Source organism: Pinus tabuliformis, chromosome 2_1 (assembly GCF_031772625.1).
Source record: "Pinus tabuliformis cultivar Carrire ecotype Pingquan chromosome 2_1, CPIR1, whole genome shotgun sequence".
NCBI lineage: Eukaryota > Viridiplantae > Streptophyta > Pinopsida > Pinales > Pinaceae > Pinus > Pinus tabuliformis.
The window spans coordinates 512,675,838-512,694,989 of NC_142299.1; the positions used below are offsets into that span (position 1 = coordinate 512,675,838).

The window sequence follows — 19,152 nt, forward strand, 5'->3', positions numbered from 1 at the left end:
GTATGAGACATTCTCGATCAATTCTTGTTCTTCATGGTTCAGCAAAGCAAAGCAGAGCTCAGCAGATCAGAGCAGTGCAGGGCACTGATGGGAGACAGTACAGTCGAACATATGGATCAACGAATGGAGTTCTCCCTAGTTGAGAGGGAGTGTTAAAATTGGCAACTAGGGCCAAACTCCATGTGGGTCGCTTATTTATGGCAACTGATATTTTTTTTGGATCCCTCTCATTGAGAGGTGTAGAATTGATCTAAAGATCATCCGATTCCAACAAGTATTCATGGAGTTTTGAATTTATTTGTGTTATAAGACAATTCGTCAAGGTCAGCCAACAACCAAATAAACCCCACATATGCTCAACGTTTTAGTATAAATAGAGGTGGCCTTCAAGTCATTTCAACACACTTGGAATCTCTTCCTCTCTATACTTGTTTTTGGGTTTTAGTAGGATAGATCCTAAGGAATAACGTTGCCATGATCCAGAGGGCAGAACGCCGGAACTACCAGGAAAGCAGAAACTGTCAGAAAAGTTGGAACTACCGGAAAAGCCAAAACTGCCAGAATAGTCGGAACTGCCAAAAAACCGGGAAAAGCCGAAAGCCAGAAAAGCCAAAAAAGCCGGAACTGCCGGAAAATCCGGAACTGCTGGAAAAGACGAAACTGCCGGAAAAAGTCGGAAAAGTCGGAACTGCCGGAAAAGCCGGAACTGCCAGAAAAGTCAAAAAAGTCGGAACTGCTGGAAAATCCGGAACTGCCGGAAAAGCTGGAACTGTCGGGACTGCTGGGACTGCCAAAATTGCCGAGAACATTGGAACTGTCGGAACTGCCGGGAACAGCCAGAACTGTTGGTAACTGCGGAAACAGCCGGAGCATCTGTCTCTGAAGGAGAGCAATGTGCAAGGGACAGCTAACTAACATTGGGACAGTTGTATGGTACTTAGCAGCAAATATACCAAGCATGCAAAGTTACAGCTAGCATGCAAGGGACAACTAGCATGCAACAACAAGCATGCTAAGGACAACAAGCATGCTAGGGAGAATAATCAAGCAAGGGACAACAAGCAAGCAAGGTGCAGCGAACACATAGGTCAGGATGGCAACATGGCGTAGCAATGGCACATAATGCAGTACAGTGATGGGTACAGTCATGATTAATGAAGCGTGATGAGATGCAGCATAGTGATGATGGGTGCAGCATGGTGCAGCGCGGTGAGGTGCAGCATGATGACGAAATGCAGCACAATGATAGGTGAAGGAGTCACCTTGGAGAATTAGTTGAAGCAGCATGTCTTCAACTGATCTCATGTATCATCTTCTTGAAGATGATCTATGTTCTTATCTAGATAAATGAAAGTGTTGACTTCTGTTGTAAACGTACTATCTCTCTCTCTCTCTCTATCGAACTACTGAAGAACACATAAGAAGAATTTATCAAGGGTTTCCCCACATTGGGGTTTGTCCCTGGCTAGCGCCACATCTTGTGTCCTCTTATCTTGGTTTGTCTTCTGCGATTTATGTTTATGTTCTATCTGCAGTTTACTTTAATGTTGCTGTGATTGCTAATCTGGAAAAGATATGGAGCTAACTGTGAAAATTGAAATAAATTGCTCTAAGCATAGAACATACCTAAAAGTAACCGGGGTTATTGGCGCCGTTGTCGGGGATATTGTTAAAATTGGCAACTAGGGCCAAACTCCATGTTGGTCATCTTATTTATGGCAGCTGATATTTTTCTTGGATCCCTCTCATCGAGAGGTGTAGGATTGATCTAAAGATCATCCGATTCCAATAAGTATTCATGGAGTTACGAATTTATTTGTGTTATAAGACAATTCGTCAAGGTCAGCCAGCGACCAGTTAAACCCCACATGTGCTCAACATTTTAGTATAAATAGAGGTGGCCTTCAAGTCATTTCAACACACTTGGGATCTCTTCCTCTCTCTACTTGTCTTTTGGTTTTAATAGGAGGAGAGATCCTAAGGAATAACGTTACCTTGATGTAGAGGGCAGAAAAGCAGGAAAAGTCGGAACTACCGGAAAAGCCGTAAAAGCTGGAAAAGCCGGAACTGCCGGAAAAGCCGGAACTGCCAGAAAAGTCGGAACTGCCGGAAAAGCTGGAACTGCCGGAAAAGCCGGAAATGCCAGAAAAGCCGGAACTGCAAGAAAAGCCAGAGAATCCGGGAATGCCGGAATTGCCGGGAACAACCAGGACTACCGGAACTGCCGGGAACAGCCAAAACTGTCGGGAACTGCCGAAATAGCCGGAGCATATGTCTCCGAAGGAGAGCAGCATGCAAGGGACAGCTAACTAACATTGGGACAGTTGTATGGTACTTAGCAACAAATACACCAAGCATGCAATTGCAGTACAGTGATGCGTATAATCATGATTAATGGAGCATGATGAGATGCAGCATAGTGATGATGGGTGCAGCACGGTGGAGCGCGGTGAGGTGCAGCATGACAACGAAATGCAGCACAACGATAGGTGAAGCAGTCACCTTGGATAATTAGTTGAAACAGCATGTCTTCAACTGATCTCATGTATCATCTTCTTAGAGATGATCTATGCTCTTATCTAGATAAGTCAAAGTCTTGACTTCTATTGTAAACGTACTATCTCTCTCTCTCTTTGCTAAACTATTGAAGAACATATAAGAAGAATTCATCAAGGGTTTCCCCACATTGGGGTTTGTCCCTGGCTAGCACCACATCTTGTGTCCTCTTGTCTTGGCTTGTCTTCTGCGATTTATGTTTATGTTCTATCTGCAGTTTACTTTAATGAAATAAATTGCTCTAAGCATAGAACATACCTAAAATTAACATGGTATCAAGAGTGAGGTGAAGACAATGCCCAAGCAAGAGTGAAAGAGCAATCATCGAAGACAGTTGGGAAAGGACAAAAGGATCAATGGATTCCTCATCCCTCTTCAAATTCACCAAGGGTGAAGTCGAAGTAGAGAATATTATCAAAATGGCGCAGCAGAATATGGCCTACCTAAAGATCACTTCATTGGAAGACCGGATCTCAGGGTGGAAGGAAAGGCAGATAACTAGTTCGGCCATTATGCGAAGGAGTGTCTGAATGGTAGGGACACATTACTTGATGATGATAACAATCATTCCAGGGACATCTTCAATGATCAAAGGAATGACAGGTAATGCAGGTCATCAAGGAAATGAGCGACTCTTCATAGAAAGCAAGGAACCCTAGGTATGAAGAATCAAATGTTGTTTTTGATAAAATAAAGAAGCTTTATCTTGTATTGGCCCTCTCCTTCAGATTCTTTGGGAATCTGGCTTATAGATTGTAGTGCCTCAAGGCACTTCATCGGATAGATGGGTGCACTCCCTAATTTGGTAGAGATGGAAACAATCGTGGGATTATACTTGGAGCTGATGCCACCTATCCCGGAAAGGGTGTAAGGAATGTTAACTCTCAATTGAATAAGGGTAACTCGATTCATTTACAAAATCTCTTTTATGTACCTGATCGCAAGAAGAACCTGGTGTCCATCTCGGAAATGGAAGTCAAAGGTTTCAAGGTGGCATTCATCGATGGAAAGGTACGTGTTAAAAAATATAATTTTCAAAGATGCTTTTTCTCATGGGTTCAAGGTTGGCAATTTGTATCAAGTTGTAGGATGGTCCATTGGGAATCATGTCAATTGACATATCGCATCTATAATAACGGAGGTCTACCTATGGGGCCCTACCTGATGTGAGTCAAATGGTGATAGGGATGTCTGAATTCAAGTAGAGCATGAAGGTACATGTCTGAGATGTACCAAAGGAAAATCTAATAAGGGGACCATTCCCCTCATGTAGCAAGTCCACAGGTTTGGAACAACCCGAGGAGTTTGAGATTCATGATCGGGAATCTCATGTATACAGGTGGAATAAGGCCCTCTATAACTTGAAGCAAAACACCCCCAGCGTAGTATGAGAGGATTGATAGCTGTCTGATGAAGCTGAGATTCACTAGGAGTGAAACCGATCCAAACCATTACCCGAAGGTTGTGGATGATAGACCTCTCATATCGACACCTTATGAGGACGACCTATTTCTGACAAGTGCAAAGTCAAACCCTCTCATCTGCAAAAGTAAGAGGGAGTTGGATTCCCGATGTGGAATGATAAACTGCAAGCCTGTGACTACCTCGAGGATCTTAACTTTCATAAGTTATATGGTAGAGATGTCGGACCAGATTTGGGAAATGCCTCTGAGTTTCATAAACTCATTCACGTTGATGTTCTTGGTGAACTTCCGTCCGGACATATGTTTTGCAGTTAGCATGGTGAGCTCATATTTGGTTGAGTCTCACTAGATTGGTGCCAAGAATCTTCGAAGATATCTTCGGGGCACAATCGCTCATGGATTGAGATACACTACCAGAAATATGAAACTGCATGATTATTCAAATGCTGACTGGGCAGGCGGTGTGGAGGATCACTAGAGCACTTCTCAGTGCTGGTTCTCTTTGGATTCTGCTTCGATATCATGGATGAGCAGGAAGCAGAAGTCGGTTGCTATAAGCACTGCCGAAGCCAAATACATAGCTAGGAGTATGACCTCGTGTGAAGCTGCATGGTTGCAGAGGCTCGTAAGTGAGTTGTTTGTACACATGATGAATACCAATGTGATTCTTTGTGACAACCAGAGGGGGGATTCGATTATTGAGGAATCCCGTATTTGATGATTGCTCCAGCAGATAGACATCAGATACTGCCTTATCTGTGATATGGTAAGTCGATGAGCGAGGAGGCTCCATCGCATTGAGACTGATGTACAAGTCGCAGACATTTTGTAAAAGCCCTGGGGAAAGGTCAAATCTGTGACTTTCCCGAATGACTTAGAGTCGTTGAGAGACCTTCTTATAAGGGTCCTGCATGTTGCATGCATTGAGCTCTGGGAGCTCTGGGGGGCTTAGGGTACTTACTGGAGCAACATATGACCACAGGGCGACTCACCCTCCCCTGGTGGTACGCTATGAACAGGATGATTAGTTCTTCTGTGGGTCGGGATGATTAGTTCTCCCGTGGCAACTGTGGAACAGGATGATTAGTTCTCTTGTGGGCCAGGATGATTTGTTCTCCGTGGCAACTATGGAACAGGATGATTAGTTATCCTGTGGGCCAGGATGATTTGTTCTCCGTGGCGACTGTGGAACAGCATGATTAGTTCTCCTGTGGGCCAGGATGATTAGTTCTCCGTGGCATCCACTGACAAGATGATTCGTTCTCTTGTGGACAGGACGATTAGTTCTCCTGTCGAGGCATCCTACCCATGCAGTCTGGGACTCATGGGAAGTACCTCTCATCTAATCAATGAGGAGGGAAATGAGGATAGGGACCATAGTAGTACTATCAATGGACGCATCGTTGTATCTACCGGAACTGCCAGAACTGCCTGGAACAACTGGAATTGCCAAAACTGCCTGGAACAACCGGAACTGCCGGGAACAATCGGAACTGCTGGGAATAGCCGGAACTCCCAGAACTGCCGAAACAACTGGACCATCTGTCTCCGAAGGAGAGCGGCATGCAAGGGACAACTAACTAACATTGGGACAGTTGTATGGTACTTAGCAACAAATACACCAAGCATGCAATTGCAGTACCGTGATGGGTACAGTCATGATTAATGAAGCGTGATGAGATGCAGCATAGTGATGATGGGTGCAGCATGGTGCAGCGCGGTGAGGTGCAACGTGATGACGAAATGCAGCACAACGATAGGTGAAGGAGTCACCTTGGAGAATTAGTTGAAGCAGCATGTCTTCAACTGATCTCATGTATCATCTTCTTAGAGATGATCTATGCTCTTATCTAGATAAGTCAAGGTGTTGACTTCTGTTTTAAACGTACTATCTCTCTCTCTCTACTGAACTATTGAAGAACATATAAGAAGAATTGATCAAGGGTTTCCCCACATTGGGGTTTGTCCCTGGCTAGCGCCACATCTTGTGTCCTCTTGTCTTGGCTTGTCTTCTGCGATTTATGTTTATGTTCTATCTACAGTTTACTAAAATAAATTGCTCTAAGCATAGAACATACCTAAAATTAACACATATTTTATTCTCGACATTTTAATGACATTTCCTCATCATTCTTCTCATTTCTTATCTCTCATTCGAGTCAACAAAGCCAACACTTCATGGCATTGCCACCAAGGACAAATTTATTGTTGTTTGGCTTTACGACATTTCATCTCATTTTTATGGCGTCCTTTCATCTCTTCATTTCTCACCATCCTAACTCTCGTCATCTCTCTCATCTAATCCTTTCATCTTCACTTTCTGCACCTTAACATTCCGGTCGGTTTCCTGTTTGGGTGGCAACTCCACTTATTCATTCATTTAATCCCAGACAAGGAGCCCTCCCTGAATATCCATCTGCCTCCATCCACTAACTTTTCGGTTTCACCTTTGGAAACTTTGTGAGAGATTCATGCTCAAGTGGCGACTCCACTTCCATTTCTTACAATAATTTCTGCTAGAAGCTCGCTTCTTGTAGATGTTTTGATTTTCTTGAGTAGGGATCTCTCTCTCTGATATCCATTTGGCCCATCGTTTTCGCGTTAAACAAGTCATCATGGACTTTGACTTGTTTGCTCCTTGTGATTTTACTAATATTCAGGAAGCTTCCCATAGTTATTCTTACGTTTTAACTTTTCGGTGAAGCCATCAATGAATTTCCTCATTTTCAAGGTAACAATGGTTTTACTGTTGAAACTCACCTTTAGAATGTCAAACTTTGTATAAGCAAGTGTCGCCCATATTCTAAATATGAAGATGTGAAGATGAAGATTTTCGTTCTCACCTTATCTGGAGATTCTTTAGAATGGTTTATTAAGTTCCCTGATAACACTTTTGATTCTATACATTAGATTGGTTTATTAAGTTCCCCAATAACACTTTTGATTCTCTACAATCAATCATTGATGTCTTTGAAGATAGATATGGGGAGAAAGAAAAGGTCAAAGCAAAAGCTAAAGTAAAGGAAACTATAGAAGTTGAAAATAATTGCAAGGAGTTAATTCAAATGGTTAAAGACATACAGTTAAATCAAACTCAAGTAATCAAGAATGTAGAAGTTAATCAGGCTCAACTTATTAAAGATATGGAACTTAATCAAGCAAGATTAACAGTTGATCATGCCAGGGAAATTAATTTTATGCAAAGCAAGTTATTAGCCCTAGAGGAAAAGATGACGATCATGGAATTCAATCATTCAAATCAAGTGACTGCCATGAAAGCAAGTTATCAAGAAGAAATAAGTTCGATTCAGAACAGAATGTCAATTATGGATGAAGAAATGGCCATCATGAGATTCGATTATAATAATCAGTTAGCTACCATGCAAGCAAATCATAAGAAAGAGATAAACTATATGCAAAACTGTTTCATGGGCATGAAAGCAAAGAATGATAAAATTATAAAGGACATGGAAGCTGGTCAGATATGTCTTCAGAATAGGTTATTGACCATGGAGGAAAACCATGCCAAGGAAATTAGTGCTATGAAGGTTGAACACTCTAACTAGATGAATGCCATAACAATGGAAAAGATACAGGTACAAAAATTTCAGCATTGGTCAGAGGATGAAAGAAACAACGAAACATCAACAAATCATAAGCCTCCTTGTCTGTTGCAGCAAGCTCCTTCTTATTATGAGGAGGTCATTTGTTCCAATGAAAAGTGGTTAATTGAAGGTGACCCAAATAAAATGGAATTTATAAGAATCAAGTTGATGCTTACATGGTTGATCCACCAGTCATAACAGATCGGGTTCATAAAGAAGCGCAAGTCACAGAAGTCTTGAACATTCCAAATTTTCCATATGAGCGTTTTTCGGATCAAGAAGGAAGTTATGCGTCGACCACATCATCATTAACATCACAACCTGCCACAAGGAAAAAGCGCAAGAGAAAGAGAATGAGAAAGCGATTTGATCCATCTGATGTTCACGAGTAGCTTGATTTTCAGATAGGAAAAAGTTCTACCGTGTGTAGGATTGGACATGGCGCATCCGAGAAACAGCCAACAAATATGCACTATATTGAACACATCTGTTGCCATGGGGCATCTTTGTATTGTATTTCTAACCTTATACCCTGTTATTTCAGTATTTCATTTTGTAGTTAGATTTGTGTTTTTCATGTTATTAGGATAGTTAATAAATGAAGAGCTTATATCATTCTTGTGTGTAATGTTATATGATGATTTTTGGATGGACGTTACTTATGTTATATTGTGTGTTGCTTGGATGCAGATTCTGGATTCTCACATTCCTCCGATGCACCAACGTGTCTCCAAGTAGAGCCAGATGTTGACCACTACGTGTCAACGACCCATAGTATTATACCCCATTTTTTCGTAAAAGGGATAGCACATGATTGATGTGTCTGTGTCGTCCAGCTATCATCATCATCCTGATCATCATGTTATAATGTAAACTCATTCTACATGTATATGATGTAAATAATCTCAGCAGAACCGTGTCATGTATGTAACAATCTAGGTAAAGCGACCTTTCTAGTAACGATCTCCATTCTGGGAGGTTTCCTGTCTCACCGATCCATTCTCGGATGGTCAGCAGAGATTTCCCCTCCAGTCTTACCCCAAAGCTGGAATGGATTTTGTCGCTAGGATCTTAAGCGAGTCCTAGTGTTCTAGATCGAGTTTATGTAAAAGTAATTTGGGAACAATCCTAGCTATTTTGTTAGGTTATTTTATTACAAATTGCTTAGTCTACTAGATTATATTTGTGTCGCAGAAATAGGTAGTCTATGAGGGTCTATTACAAATGGGTTTTCCCCCTTATGATGTAAAAAAATATGAAAATCATGATATAAAGTGTCTTCAGGGTTGGAAAAATAATTTATTCCCTCATAGGTTAATTAATTAAATTTTCTGGCCGAAAATTTAATTAAAATCCTAAGCCAGAAATTTAATTAATTTTAAGTCCCAGGTAAATTTAAATTCTCCAAAGGCAAAATTTGTCAGTTCTAAAAAATTAAATTTTAAAAGGTCCCAGGACTACGGAAAATTAATTATTTTGCCAAATTTTAAACCTTTGATCCCTGGAGGTTAAGTCAAAGTCAGTTTTGGGGAAATTAACTCAAAAAAATTATTTTTGAGTTAATTAAAATGCATTTAATGAAAAATCTCGAATTTCCCCAAATATTTAAATATTTCAACGGATGATATTAAAAGAAATTTTAACCTTCATCAACGGTTGAGATTGCTTTGACGAGGATCATTCGAACTAGCCGTTGGAGGATTTGTCTTTAAATAGGAAGTCATTTATCAGTCGATCCATCCGACCTTTGAGTCGTGTACTTAGCAAGAAGTTCTTGTGTAATCTTTTTCTAGATAATAAATAAATACTTTGGGGTTAAATTTTGTTGGTGTTACTATTCATGAGAATACGTAAGATGTTTTATTTTCATGCATGAATTTTTCTAAAGCCATTAATGATATCTTCTGAAGAGTGATTTGAGTACAGGTATCTTGCTCAGTCGGTGGGGTTTGAATAATAATTTAAATTTTGAATGCAATAGCAAGTGTCTTTATTTGTTTGAATTTTATTATTATTTTCTCGCTCTTTTATGGTTGGATTGAGTTTTAAGAAATCTTGATTTTAGATCCTCGGGTGTTAGGGAAGTTTTCAGTTGGACCAGCCAACTACCAATCTATGTTTTCTGAAGAGCCCCGCTAAATTAGCTCTGGGCTTATCATAAGATTTTGTTGGTGATACACAGACGGTTTCGAGTTAGCACCTCCATTTAAAATTTAAAAAATCTAATTTTTTGTGGAAAATTTAATAGATTTGGCTATTAAGAGCCTTAGATTATTAGATCTGGAAGCAGAGTTGGACTAATATTCCTCAGATTTGACAGATCTGTAAATTATTTGTATAGATCTGTTATTTACTTGTGTAGATCTGAAATTCTATAACATAATTTTGAATTTTAACACTTGGATTTCTGGGATTTTCTCTATTTTTGTACATATTGGGTATTGAGTTTTTCCCTCTTTTCACTTGTGCAGGAATAGATTTGAGAATTCAACCAAGGAAATCTTCAGATCTTAGCCAGATTTAGACCTTGGGGGGCAAGATCTGGGCTCAAAGATTGTTTGCAGAAATAGATATGAGAAATCATCCAAGGAAATTTTCATATCTGATATTTTTTCAAGGAGATCTGGAGCTTTTGAGACAGATCTAAACCCTGGAGGTCAAGATCTTGTCCCAAATATTTTTGCAGGGCCAACCATTAAAGACTTTGCAACAAATTTGAAGATCTGAAGAAATATAATTTTTTCAGAAAAAGAGTTTCATGTTTTGGGCCTCTTAAGCCCAAATCTGCCCTCTTCTAGCCCAACTCAAGCCTTTTTGGGCCTAGTGCTAGCCCTCATTTGCCGTAGATTCCCCTTGCTCCATTTCTGATCTGAATATTTAATTTTCTGAAACTGATCATTAGTGATTTTTCCAGAAAAATTGGTAAAATTTTGTGTTTCAGGTATTGAAATTTGTTTTGACAACTTGGGCAAGTAATCTTCAAGGCCTAGGGCCTAAGGGTTTGATCTTTAAACCCTCTTTTTCCTCACTGTTTGCTACAGCAATCATATACCTTTCTAATGGTGGCATGGTGAGGGTGCTTGTCAAAGTTACCTTGAAGAAGTCACTACTGAAATGGTAGCTACTTTGGAAGCCATTAAAGAAGAAAGTTCTAAGAGGAAAAGAATGAAGGATGAGATTGTTGGGATAGGTAGATCTTCACCTTAGAGTGAAACACAGTTTCAAAGTCCAGGTATTGGTAACTCCTCTTCAACTGCTATGCCAAACAAGAGTATAACCTCTTCTTTCTTCAATCCTCGTACAACTCCAGGATCTCAACCAACCTTGGACAGTTTCAATGATAAGAAGAGGAAGGAGGCAGATATGGCAGTGAGGAGGTTTTGGTACCATAACAGTCTTTCATTCAACTATGCAAAGTCTTATTTTTATCAGCCCATGGTGGATGCCATTGCATGTGTTGGCCCTGGATACAAAGCCCCAACTTATAATGCACTTAGGGGGAAAGAGATAGATGAGGAGCTTGAGTGTGTCAAGGAACAATTGGAGAGCATTAAAAGCTCACGGAAAATTACAGGTTGTACACTTATGTCTTATGGGTGGACAGATCAGAGAGGTAGAACAATAATAAATTTTGTTGTAGCTTGCCCTAAAGGAACCATGTTCTTAAAATCCATTGATGCATCTGCAAATGTAAAAGATGCACATTTGATTTTTCATTGTTGGCTGATGTGGTGGAGGAAGTTGGGGTTGCATATGTTGTCCAAGTAATCATGAACAATGCAGCAAATTATGTGGCAGTTGGAAGGTTGCTTTGTACCAAAAATACCACAATTTTTTGGACTCCATACGCTGCCCATTGCATAGACTTGATGCTAGAGGACATTGGGGAGTTGGAGTGGGTGCAAGACATTGTGCAAGAATGCAAGCATATTACCGAGTATATTTATAATCATGCTTGGGTGTTGAACCTTATGAGGGAATTCACACAGGGTGAGCTTAGTCGCCCAGCTATCACACAGTTTGCTACAAACTTTCTTTCCCTCCAAAGCCTTTTGTATGAGTACCAAGCTTTGAGAAGAATGTTTTGTAGCCAGCAATGGGTATTCTGGAAAGATAGCACAAAACCGGAAGCAATGTCTGTGAAAACATCTGTCTTTGTTGATAGTTTGTGGGACAAAGTGACTGAGATTGTCAGCTTCACTGAGCCCCTTGTGAAAGTCTTGAGATTGATGGATGGAGAGAAACCTGCAATGGGATATATTTATGAGGGCATGGACAGGGCCAAAGAGGCCATCAAGACTTTTTATAAGGGAAATGAATCTAAATATATCCCTATATGGCAAATTATTGATTCCAGGTGGGACAGGCAACTACATTCACCATTGCATGCAGCAGGAGCATATCTCAATCCGAGCTTATTCTATAATGAGGGGTCTAGCATTCAAAGAGATCCCGAGGTGATGAGAGGTGTCATGATATGCATTGAGAAGATGTTCCCGGATGTAGATATTCAGGACAAAATCAACTTACAACGAGATATGTACAAGGAAGCATCTGGCATGTTTGGATTCAGCTCAAGCCAACGTCTCAAGGACAAGAAAATGCCTTGTAAGTGCAAATTGTTAGAACTTAGCTTGTAATTTTGCTAGTTCTCTTTTATATGTTTGGCATTGCAAACTAATAATCTTTGTTGTTATTTTTTTACAGCTCATTGGTGGATAGATTGTGGCACTGAGGCACCACAAGTACAAGAATTCGTCCATCAGAGTTCTTAGTCAACCCTACAGTGCTTCTTCTTGTGAGCACAATTGTTCAGTGTTTGAGCACATCCACAACAAAAAGAGAAACAGGTTGGAGCATGAGAGGTTGGAGAAGTTAGTTTTCATCTACTACAACCTTCGAATGCTGACAAAACAAGTGCAACCAAAGGATACAGATCCAATTTTATTGGATACTATTGATTTAGAGTCTGATTGGGTTGTGGAGGAGGAAGCCCCTGATTTGAGTTGGCTTGATGAAGAGACTGAGGATCTCTCTAGTTTGCCATCTCAAATGGAGACTCCAAATACACCTGCCTCACAGTTGCTTCAGCCTTTTGATGTTAGCACTAGCTCCGCGAGGGCTTATTGTAGGCGTAGTCGTCCATGAGTGATGAGACACAAGATTGTTATGAGACAATCATTTATCATTTATGACATATGTATTTGAATTTTGAACTTGCTGACATTTTTTATTTTAATTATGGAATCATGAGTCCTTTTCTTATTCAGTATCTAAATGTTTTGCTTACAAAAATTGAATATGTTATGTTGTACTTTTATAGATATGAGATGATGTTATGAATTATTGCATATATTGTGGTTTTTATAACTTATAAGGATTGGAATTGTCATTAGTTTCTATTTTGTGCTTAAAATTTACCACATTTTAAGTTTTTTTTGTATTTTGACGAGTCTTATAAGGGTCATTCCCGAGTCTTATATGAGTAGACGAGTCAATGCCTCGCCGAGTCTTATACGAGTACGAGTCGTGCAACATTGATCATTTGTATTGTTTTATATTTTATTCATAACACTTACACTTTTTATTGGCTCCATATACCCAAGATAAAGCACTAATCCTTGTTTGTCAATCTTTAAAAAAATTACTCTAATTCTTCATTTTTATTGTAAACTAGGGTTAGACTACAAAACAATATGCATTAAATAGTATAAAATACCTTAAATATCATAGTCCTAGGGTTACGCTTTGCAACTCATAAATTGTAAAGGTAAAAATATCATTTTATGCATTTTTCAGCAATAACTCTAGGGTGACATCTAGGGTCTAATAGTTGTTTTGTGTATCTACAACCATTGAAAAGTTGTTGTAATTGTTTCCCTTGGTTGATCATTAAATAGCCTTCGATAGTTTATTTTTTACCATGGTTTGTGGGTAATTTTGCTATTGTTGTCAAACTCTAAAGGATCCCAACTCTAGGAAACTTGGCATTGGGATAGGAAAGGTACCCCTTCTTAGAACTTTTCTCTTCTAAGGAGATTGGTTTTATAGGTCTTGTTGCACTCAATTTTTCAAAGTTTCAAGGAAGCGGAAGTGCCAAACATTTTCAACAATATCAGGTCATCCATCAGCAGTCCACGTGTCATTGTAAACCCATTCTGCAAGTTATGTGATGTAAATGATGCTAGTAAGACCTTCAGTATATGTATCAACCTAAGTAAGCCCATTATTTTGGCGAAAAGTTTCATCGTAGGAGGTTCTTCGTCTCACTGACTCGTGTGTGTTTCTAAACACAGATGGTCAGCAAATTTTTTCCCTCCAGCCTCACCCCAAAGCTAGGGGAGAATTCTTCGGCTGAGTCTTAGGTAAGTCCTAATGTTCTAATCGAGTCTAATATAAAAGTGATTTGGGAATAATTTAAGCTAGTTGGCTAAATTATTTTATTACAAATCACTTGGTCTACTAGATCATGTTGTGTCGCAAAATTGGGTATGTGTCTTGAAGGTCTAAGCGAAATGTGTATTCCCCCTTTGAGGGTTGTAAATATAAAAACATTATGTATTAGAGAATGAAAAAATATTAAATCCCCTCATGTGTAAATTAATTAATTTTTTTGGGAAAATAAAATTAAATCCTAAACTATAAAATTAATTAACTAATTAGAGTCAAATTAGGTTGTTTTAGGAAAATTAATTCTCCAAGTGGTGGAAAAATTTGTGGGTCTTAAAGCATTTATCTTGTTTAAAATTGTTATCTCATCATTGTTAAGTACTCTTGCTATAAGATAATTCACATTAAGTACTTGAAAAACATAAACCAATCTTAACTCGAGATAAGTTCACTCAATCTATCTTGCATAAGCATTCTAGGATCTAGCCTGCACTAAGAACTTACCTCCTAGCAAAAGCTAGGTTGATAGACTCTTAGGGCACCCCTTTTCCAATTAGCTTGAGGGATTCAACTCTTTTTAGTGGTTAACACAATGACCTTTCAGTCGTCAAAGCCACAGTCTCTACAACGTCGAAGGCACTGCGTGGGTGGAACACAAGGGGAAATATCATTAAGCAAGTCATTGTCTGCTTCCCGTTGGCTTCCATTTCACAACCTACTATAAAGACTGTTTCTCAAAACAATTAAGGAAGAGGTCCTACTTAAACCAAGCATATAATTAAAAATAACCAAGATCATTGCATCATACATAGATTCTAGGATTTGCATATCATATAGGATAGTCTATCATATAAAGCAGCGAATGTCCATCCAGTTACTTGGCATTAATTTACATTAATCAAGAATTGTGACTCCATAAGGCACTAGTCTCATACTTTAAAATCTGATCTAATCATTAATCTTGCTAAGATTCCACTGAGTAGCTAGGCCACTCATTCCTATCTCCCAAACAAGTTGGTTCCCAACTTGTGTTCCTTCATCTCATTCCATAGGGACTACCCCCCATAGCCTGTTTTTGGTAGACAGCTAGAATGCAGTGGGCAGGGATCAGAGTGACAGCCCCCACCCTGAGCGGTTGTTGTGGTGCCTGTACAATCCAGGCAAGAACGTTTTATGGCATCGTTGTCGGGGACCATTTTGTTCGACCTTGGCTTTATGACAATTTCTTATACTCTTCTAATCACCTTCGATCTCTCATCATTCTTCATCTTCTCATCACCTTATCCTTTTTCCTCTCACTAATCTTCTCATTTTGTTCATTCACACCATTATCACCTGGACAATTAGGTTGGTTTCCTGTTTGGGTGGCAACTCCACTTATTCATCCATTCACAAGAACGTACTCTAGAAGGAATCCTAGTAGCCTCGTTAACCCCGCTCTCGATCCTAAAAACGTTCTAAGAGCCCGGTTAAACAAGTTACACTCTAGAGATCATTTAAATTTTCTCGAACAAGAAGCTCTCCTTGATATCCATTTGCTTTTCATCAACTATCCTATAAATCCAGATATCATGGGTGACTTTTACAGGCCTTGCAACTTCGCCAACATTCAAGGGTATCCACATGACTTGTCAAATCAATCTACCATGAGCAAGCTATCACTATTCCTCTCACTAATCTTCTCATTTTGTTCATTCACACCATTATCACCTGGACAATTAGGTTGGTTTCCTGTTTGGGTGGCAACTCCACTTATTCATCCATTCACAAGAACGTACTCTAGAAGGAATCCTAGTAGCCTCGTTAACCCCGCTCCCAATCCTAAAAACGTTCTAAGAGCCCGGTTAAACAAGTTACACTCTAGAGATCATTTAAATTTTCTCGAACAAGAAGCTCTCCTTGATATCCATTTGCTTTTCATCAACTATCCTATAAATCCAGATATCATGGGTGACTTTTACAGGCCTTGCAACTTCACCAACATTCAAGGGTATCCACATGACTTGCCAAATGAATCTACCATGAGCAAGCTACCACTCTTCCAAGGGAATAATGCCATCAACGTTGAAGCACATATTAAGAAATTCAACTGCTTCATCCAGAGATTTGCTCATACTGCAGCTTACAATCATGAAGATGTCAGAATGAAGCTTTTTATCCTTTCCTTAGAAGATGATGCTTTTGATTGGTTTCAAGATAAGGTTGATAATGCCTTTGATTCTTTGAAGACTCTCCTTGATGCTTTCAAAGATAAATATGGGGACAAAAGAGAAAGAAAATATTTTGTTAAAGAATTCAACACTATTTTTTTTTTAACCACATGGTGAATCAGTAACTACCAGTCCTAATCTATGGGAGACCCAGGATCAATCCTCGTAGCTAACACTATAACACCAAGAGTACATCCAACTACTTGCAAGTCGATATACTAAGATCCTATGGTTTTAGCAAAGCGAGACTCTCGTGCCGCCAAGGCAGGGGTGGGGAATCTACTTCTCGAGAATCCACCACAGCAGGCCAGTGTACTCAATGAGATTTGAACTACAGTCTCCCAGGCTTCGCCCAAGTAGACTTACCGTCAAACCACACATCACTGTACAGAATTCAACACTATTAAGAAAAGAGAAAATGAAACGGTGGAAGAATTAACCAAAGATTCAATAAACTTCTAAGGGATATGACTCAAGACTACAAGCCTCCTGACAAGACTATTCTAGAACAATATCTTGAGGCTTTCCTGTAGAATCCAAGTATGAAATCAGAAGTGCTTATCCGAACACTCCAACAATTCCCCAAATCACGGTTGAGGAATTGGAGAAGGATAAGAAAGCCTCTGGGAAATCAGAAATCCCTGGTTTTGAAAGAATCCAAATTAAGTCCAAGGGAAAAGAAGTTAAAGAAGAGGAATCTGAGACTGTTAAGGAGTTAACCCGATTGGTAAAAGAAATGAAGATTGAACATGCCAGACAAATAGGTGAAATGCAAAATCAATTAATACAGATAGAAAGAATGTGAATGCAGAATATGCCACCCAGGAATAATAATAATAACAGGGGTAATAATAATAATCCATGGCCAAGAAGGAATCCCCTGAATGATCAAAGACCCCCTACGCTACTTGAGTCTGCCAACATGATTGATGAGCATGTTCCTTTCTGCAGACCTTATGAGAGTTTCCATGAAGAGAGTACATGTGCATTTGCTAGAAGGATCTTGGAAGAAAGTAGGAATCAGCAGGATAACAAAGCAAATCAAGATAACTCTAAGGAAAGTCGATGTGTGGACATGATTTCTTCAGCCTTCGCCATTAATACCTTCAATGAAGAAAAGGACCCCATTACTCAGGCATATGGTGAAAAACCATTGCAGGAACAAATTCTAGAACTTGCCAAAAGTAAAGGTTACACTTATCAAAGAAAAGGTAAAGGTCAAAGTCAAGATAAGCAAGTTCCTTCTGAAAGGTATAAATCTTCTTTAAAGGTGGATTGGGCAGCATGGATAAATAACATCAAGATGTCTATTCCAGTGCTTGAATTGTTAAAAATTCCTTCTCAAAGGGCATCTTTCTTCAGGGCTTTGGGTATGCTTCAGCAAAGTGATGATGGAAATAATCATAAGGACGAAGAAATTAAGTTAAAGGATATTAACTGCTATATGACTAATGAAGATCATCAGTCGTTCTTTCTTACTTTGGACATAAATGATAGATTACTTCACAATTGCATGCTAGATTTTGGTGCATCCACGAATGTTATGACCAAGAAGGTCATGGAGCAATTAAACTTAAGGATTTCTAGACCATACCATAACATTTGTTCAATGGACTCTAGAAAGGTTGAAGTCCTTGGTGTGGTTAAAGATTTACAAGTTGCCTTAGCCGATTATCCATACAGAATCATTACCATGGATATAGCAATCATTGATGCACCAGATGTATGGGGAACGCTTCTCTCCAGAAAGTTTGCAGTTGATTTTGCTAGATTTTGGTGCATCCACGAATGTTATGACCATGAAGGTCATGGAGCAATTAAACTTAATGATTTCTAGACCATACCATAACATTTGTTCAATGGACTCTAGAAAGGTTGAAGTCCTTGGTGTGGTTAAAGATTTACAAGTTGCCTTAGCCGATTATCCATATAGAATCATTACCATGGATATAGCAATCATTGATGCACCAGATGTATGGGGAACGCTTCTCTCCAGAAAGTTTGCAGTTGATTTAGGTGGGTACAGTTAGATGGATTTATCCTATGCCACTATTCCCGCAACAGCAGGTGGAATGGTCACATTAGACAGAGAAGTGGAAAGAAGGTACCACATGGAAGTTCCAAAGAAGTTTGACAATGGTGAACAGGTTGTGCCACACGAGCATCTGCCTCATTTTGAATCAGAGTTCGTCCAACCAGTATGTCATTTTTTCCACGGCTCATCCCCTCCACCAAGCAGAAAAAGAGAAAGATTTCAGATGGACAAAAATATGCAGCATAGTAATTAGCAAGTGCACCAACCTAAGAGGGTCAAATTTTGGCACAGGACATCTGAGAAGCAACCCATTGATCTATCAATGGGTAGACAGATGCCCGAGATTATGCCTCAGCGATGACATCCAATGCCATAAGGCATCGTTTTGTATAGTATCTCTAACCCTACTCCTTTTTATTTCATGTCATTAGGTAGTTTTATTTCATGCATTTATATTATGTCTTTTATATTTCAGTTTATTAGAGTAGAGATTTTTCTATTCCAGTGGTATTTTCTATATATGCATGATGATTTCTATGTTGAATGGATATCTATTTGATAGACTTCTATTTTCTTGGATGCAGGGTTCTGGGATTCTCACGTTACTTCATGCAAGCAATGTGTCCCCATATGGAGCCAGATGTTGCACTCAATTTGTCAAAGTTCCAAGGAGGCGGAAGTACTAAATTTTTTCAACATGATTGGGTCATCGATCAGCAATCTACATGTCATTGTAAACCCATTCTACAAGTCATGTAATGTAAATGATGCTAATAAGACCTTGAGTATATGTAACAACCTAGGTAAGCTTATTATTTTAGCGAAAAGTTTCATCCTAGGAGGTTCTCCGTCTCACTAACTCAAGTGTGTTTCTAAACACAAATGGTCAGCAAATTTTTTCCCTCCAGCCTCACCCCAAAGCTAGGGTGGAA

At 39.3% G+C, this 19,152-nt stretch overlaps 2 protein-coding genes across 2 annotated transcripts in view; both read right to left on the reverse strand.

Moving 5' to 3' along the window:
• Positions 1-16,566, reverse strand: part of LOC149201210 (uncharacterized) — a 35,268-nt gene extending 18,702 nt beyond the window's left edge. The window contains exon 1 of the mRNA XM_089403665.1: positions 16,552-16,566. Within this exon, the coding sequence (XP_089259791.1) occupies positions 16,552-16,566 (15 nt within the window). The remainder of the gene's footprint in view (positions 1-16,551) is intronic.
• Positions 1-19,152, reverse strand: part of LOC149201209 (uncharacterized) — a 272,911-nt gene that overhangs the window by 167,034 nt on the left and 86,725 nt on the right. The gene's annotated exons all lie outside the window — the stretch shown is intronic.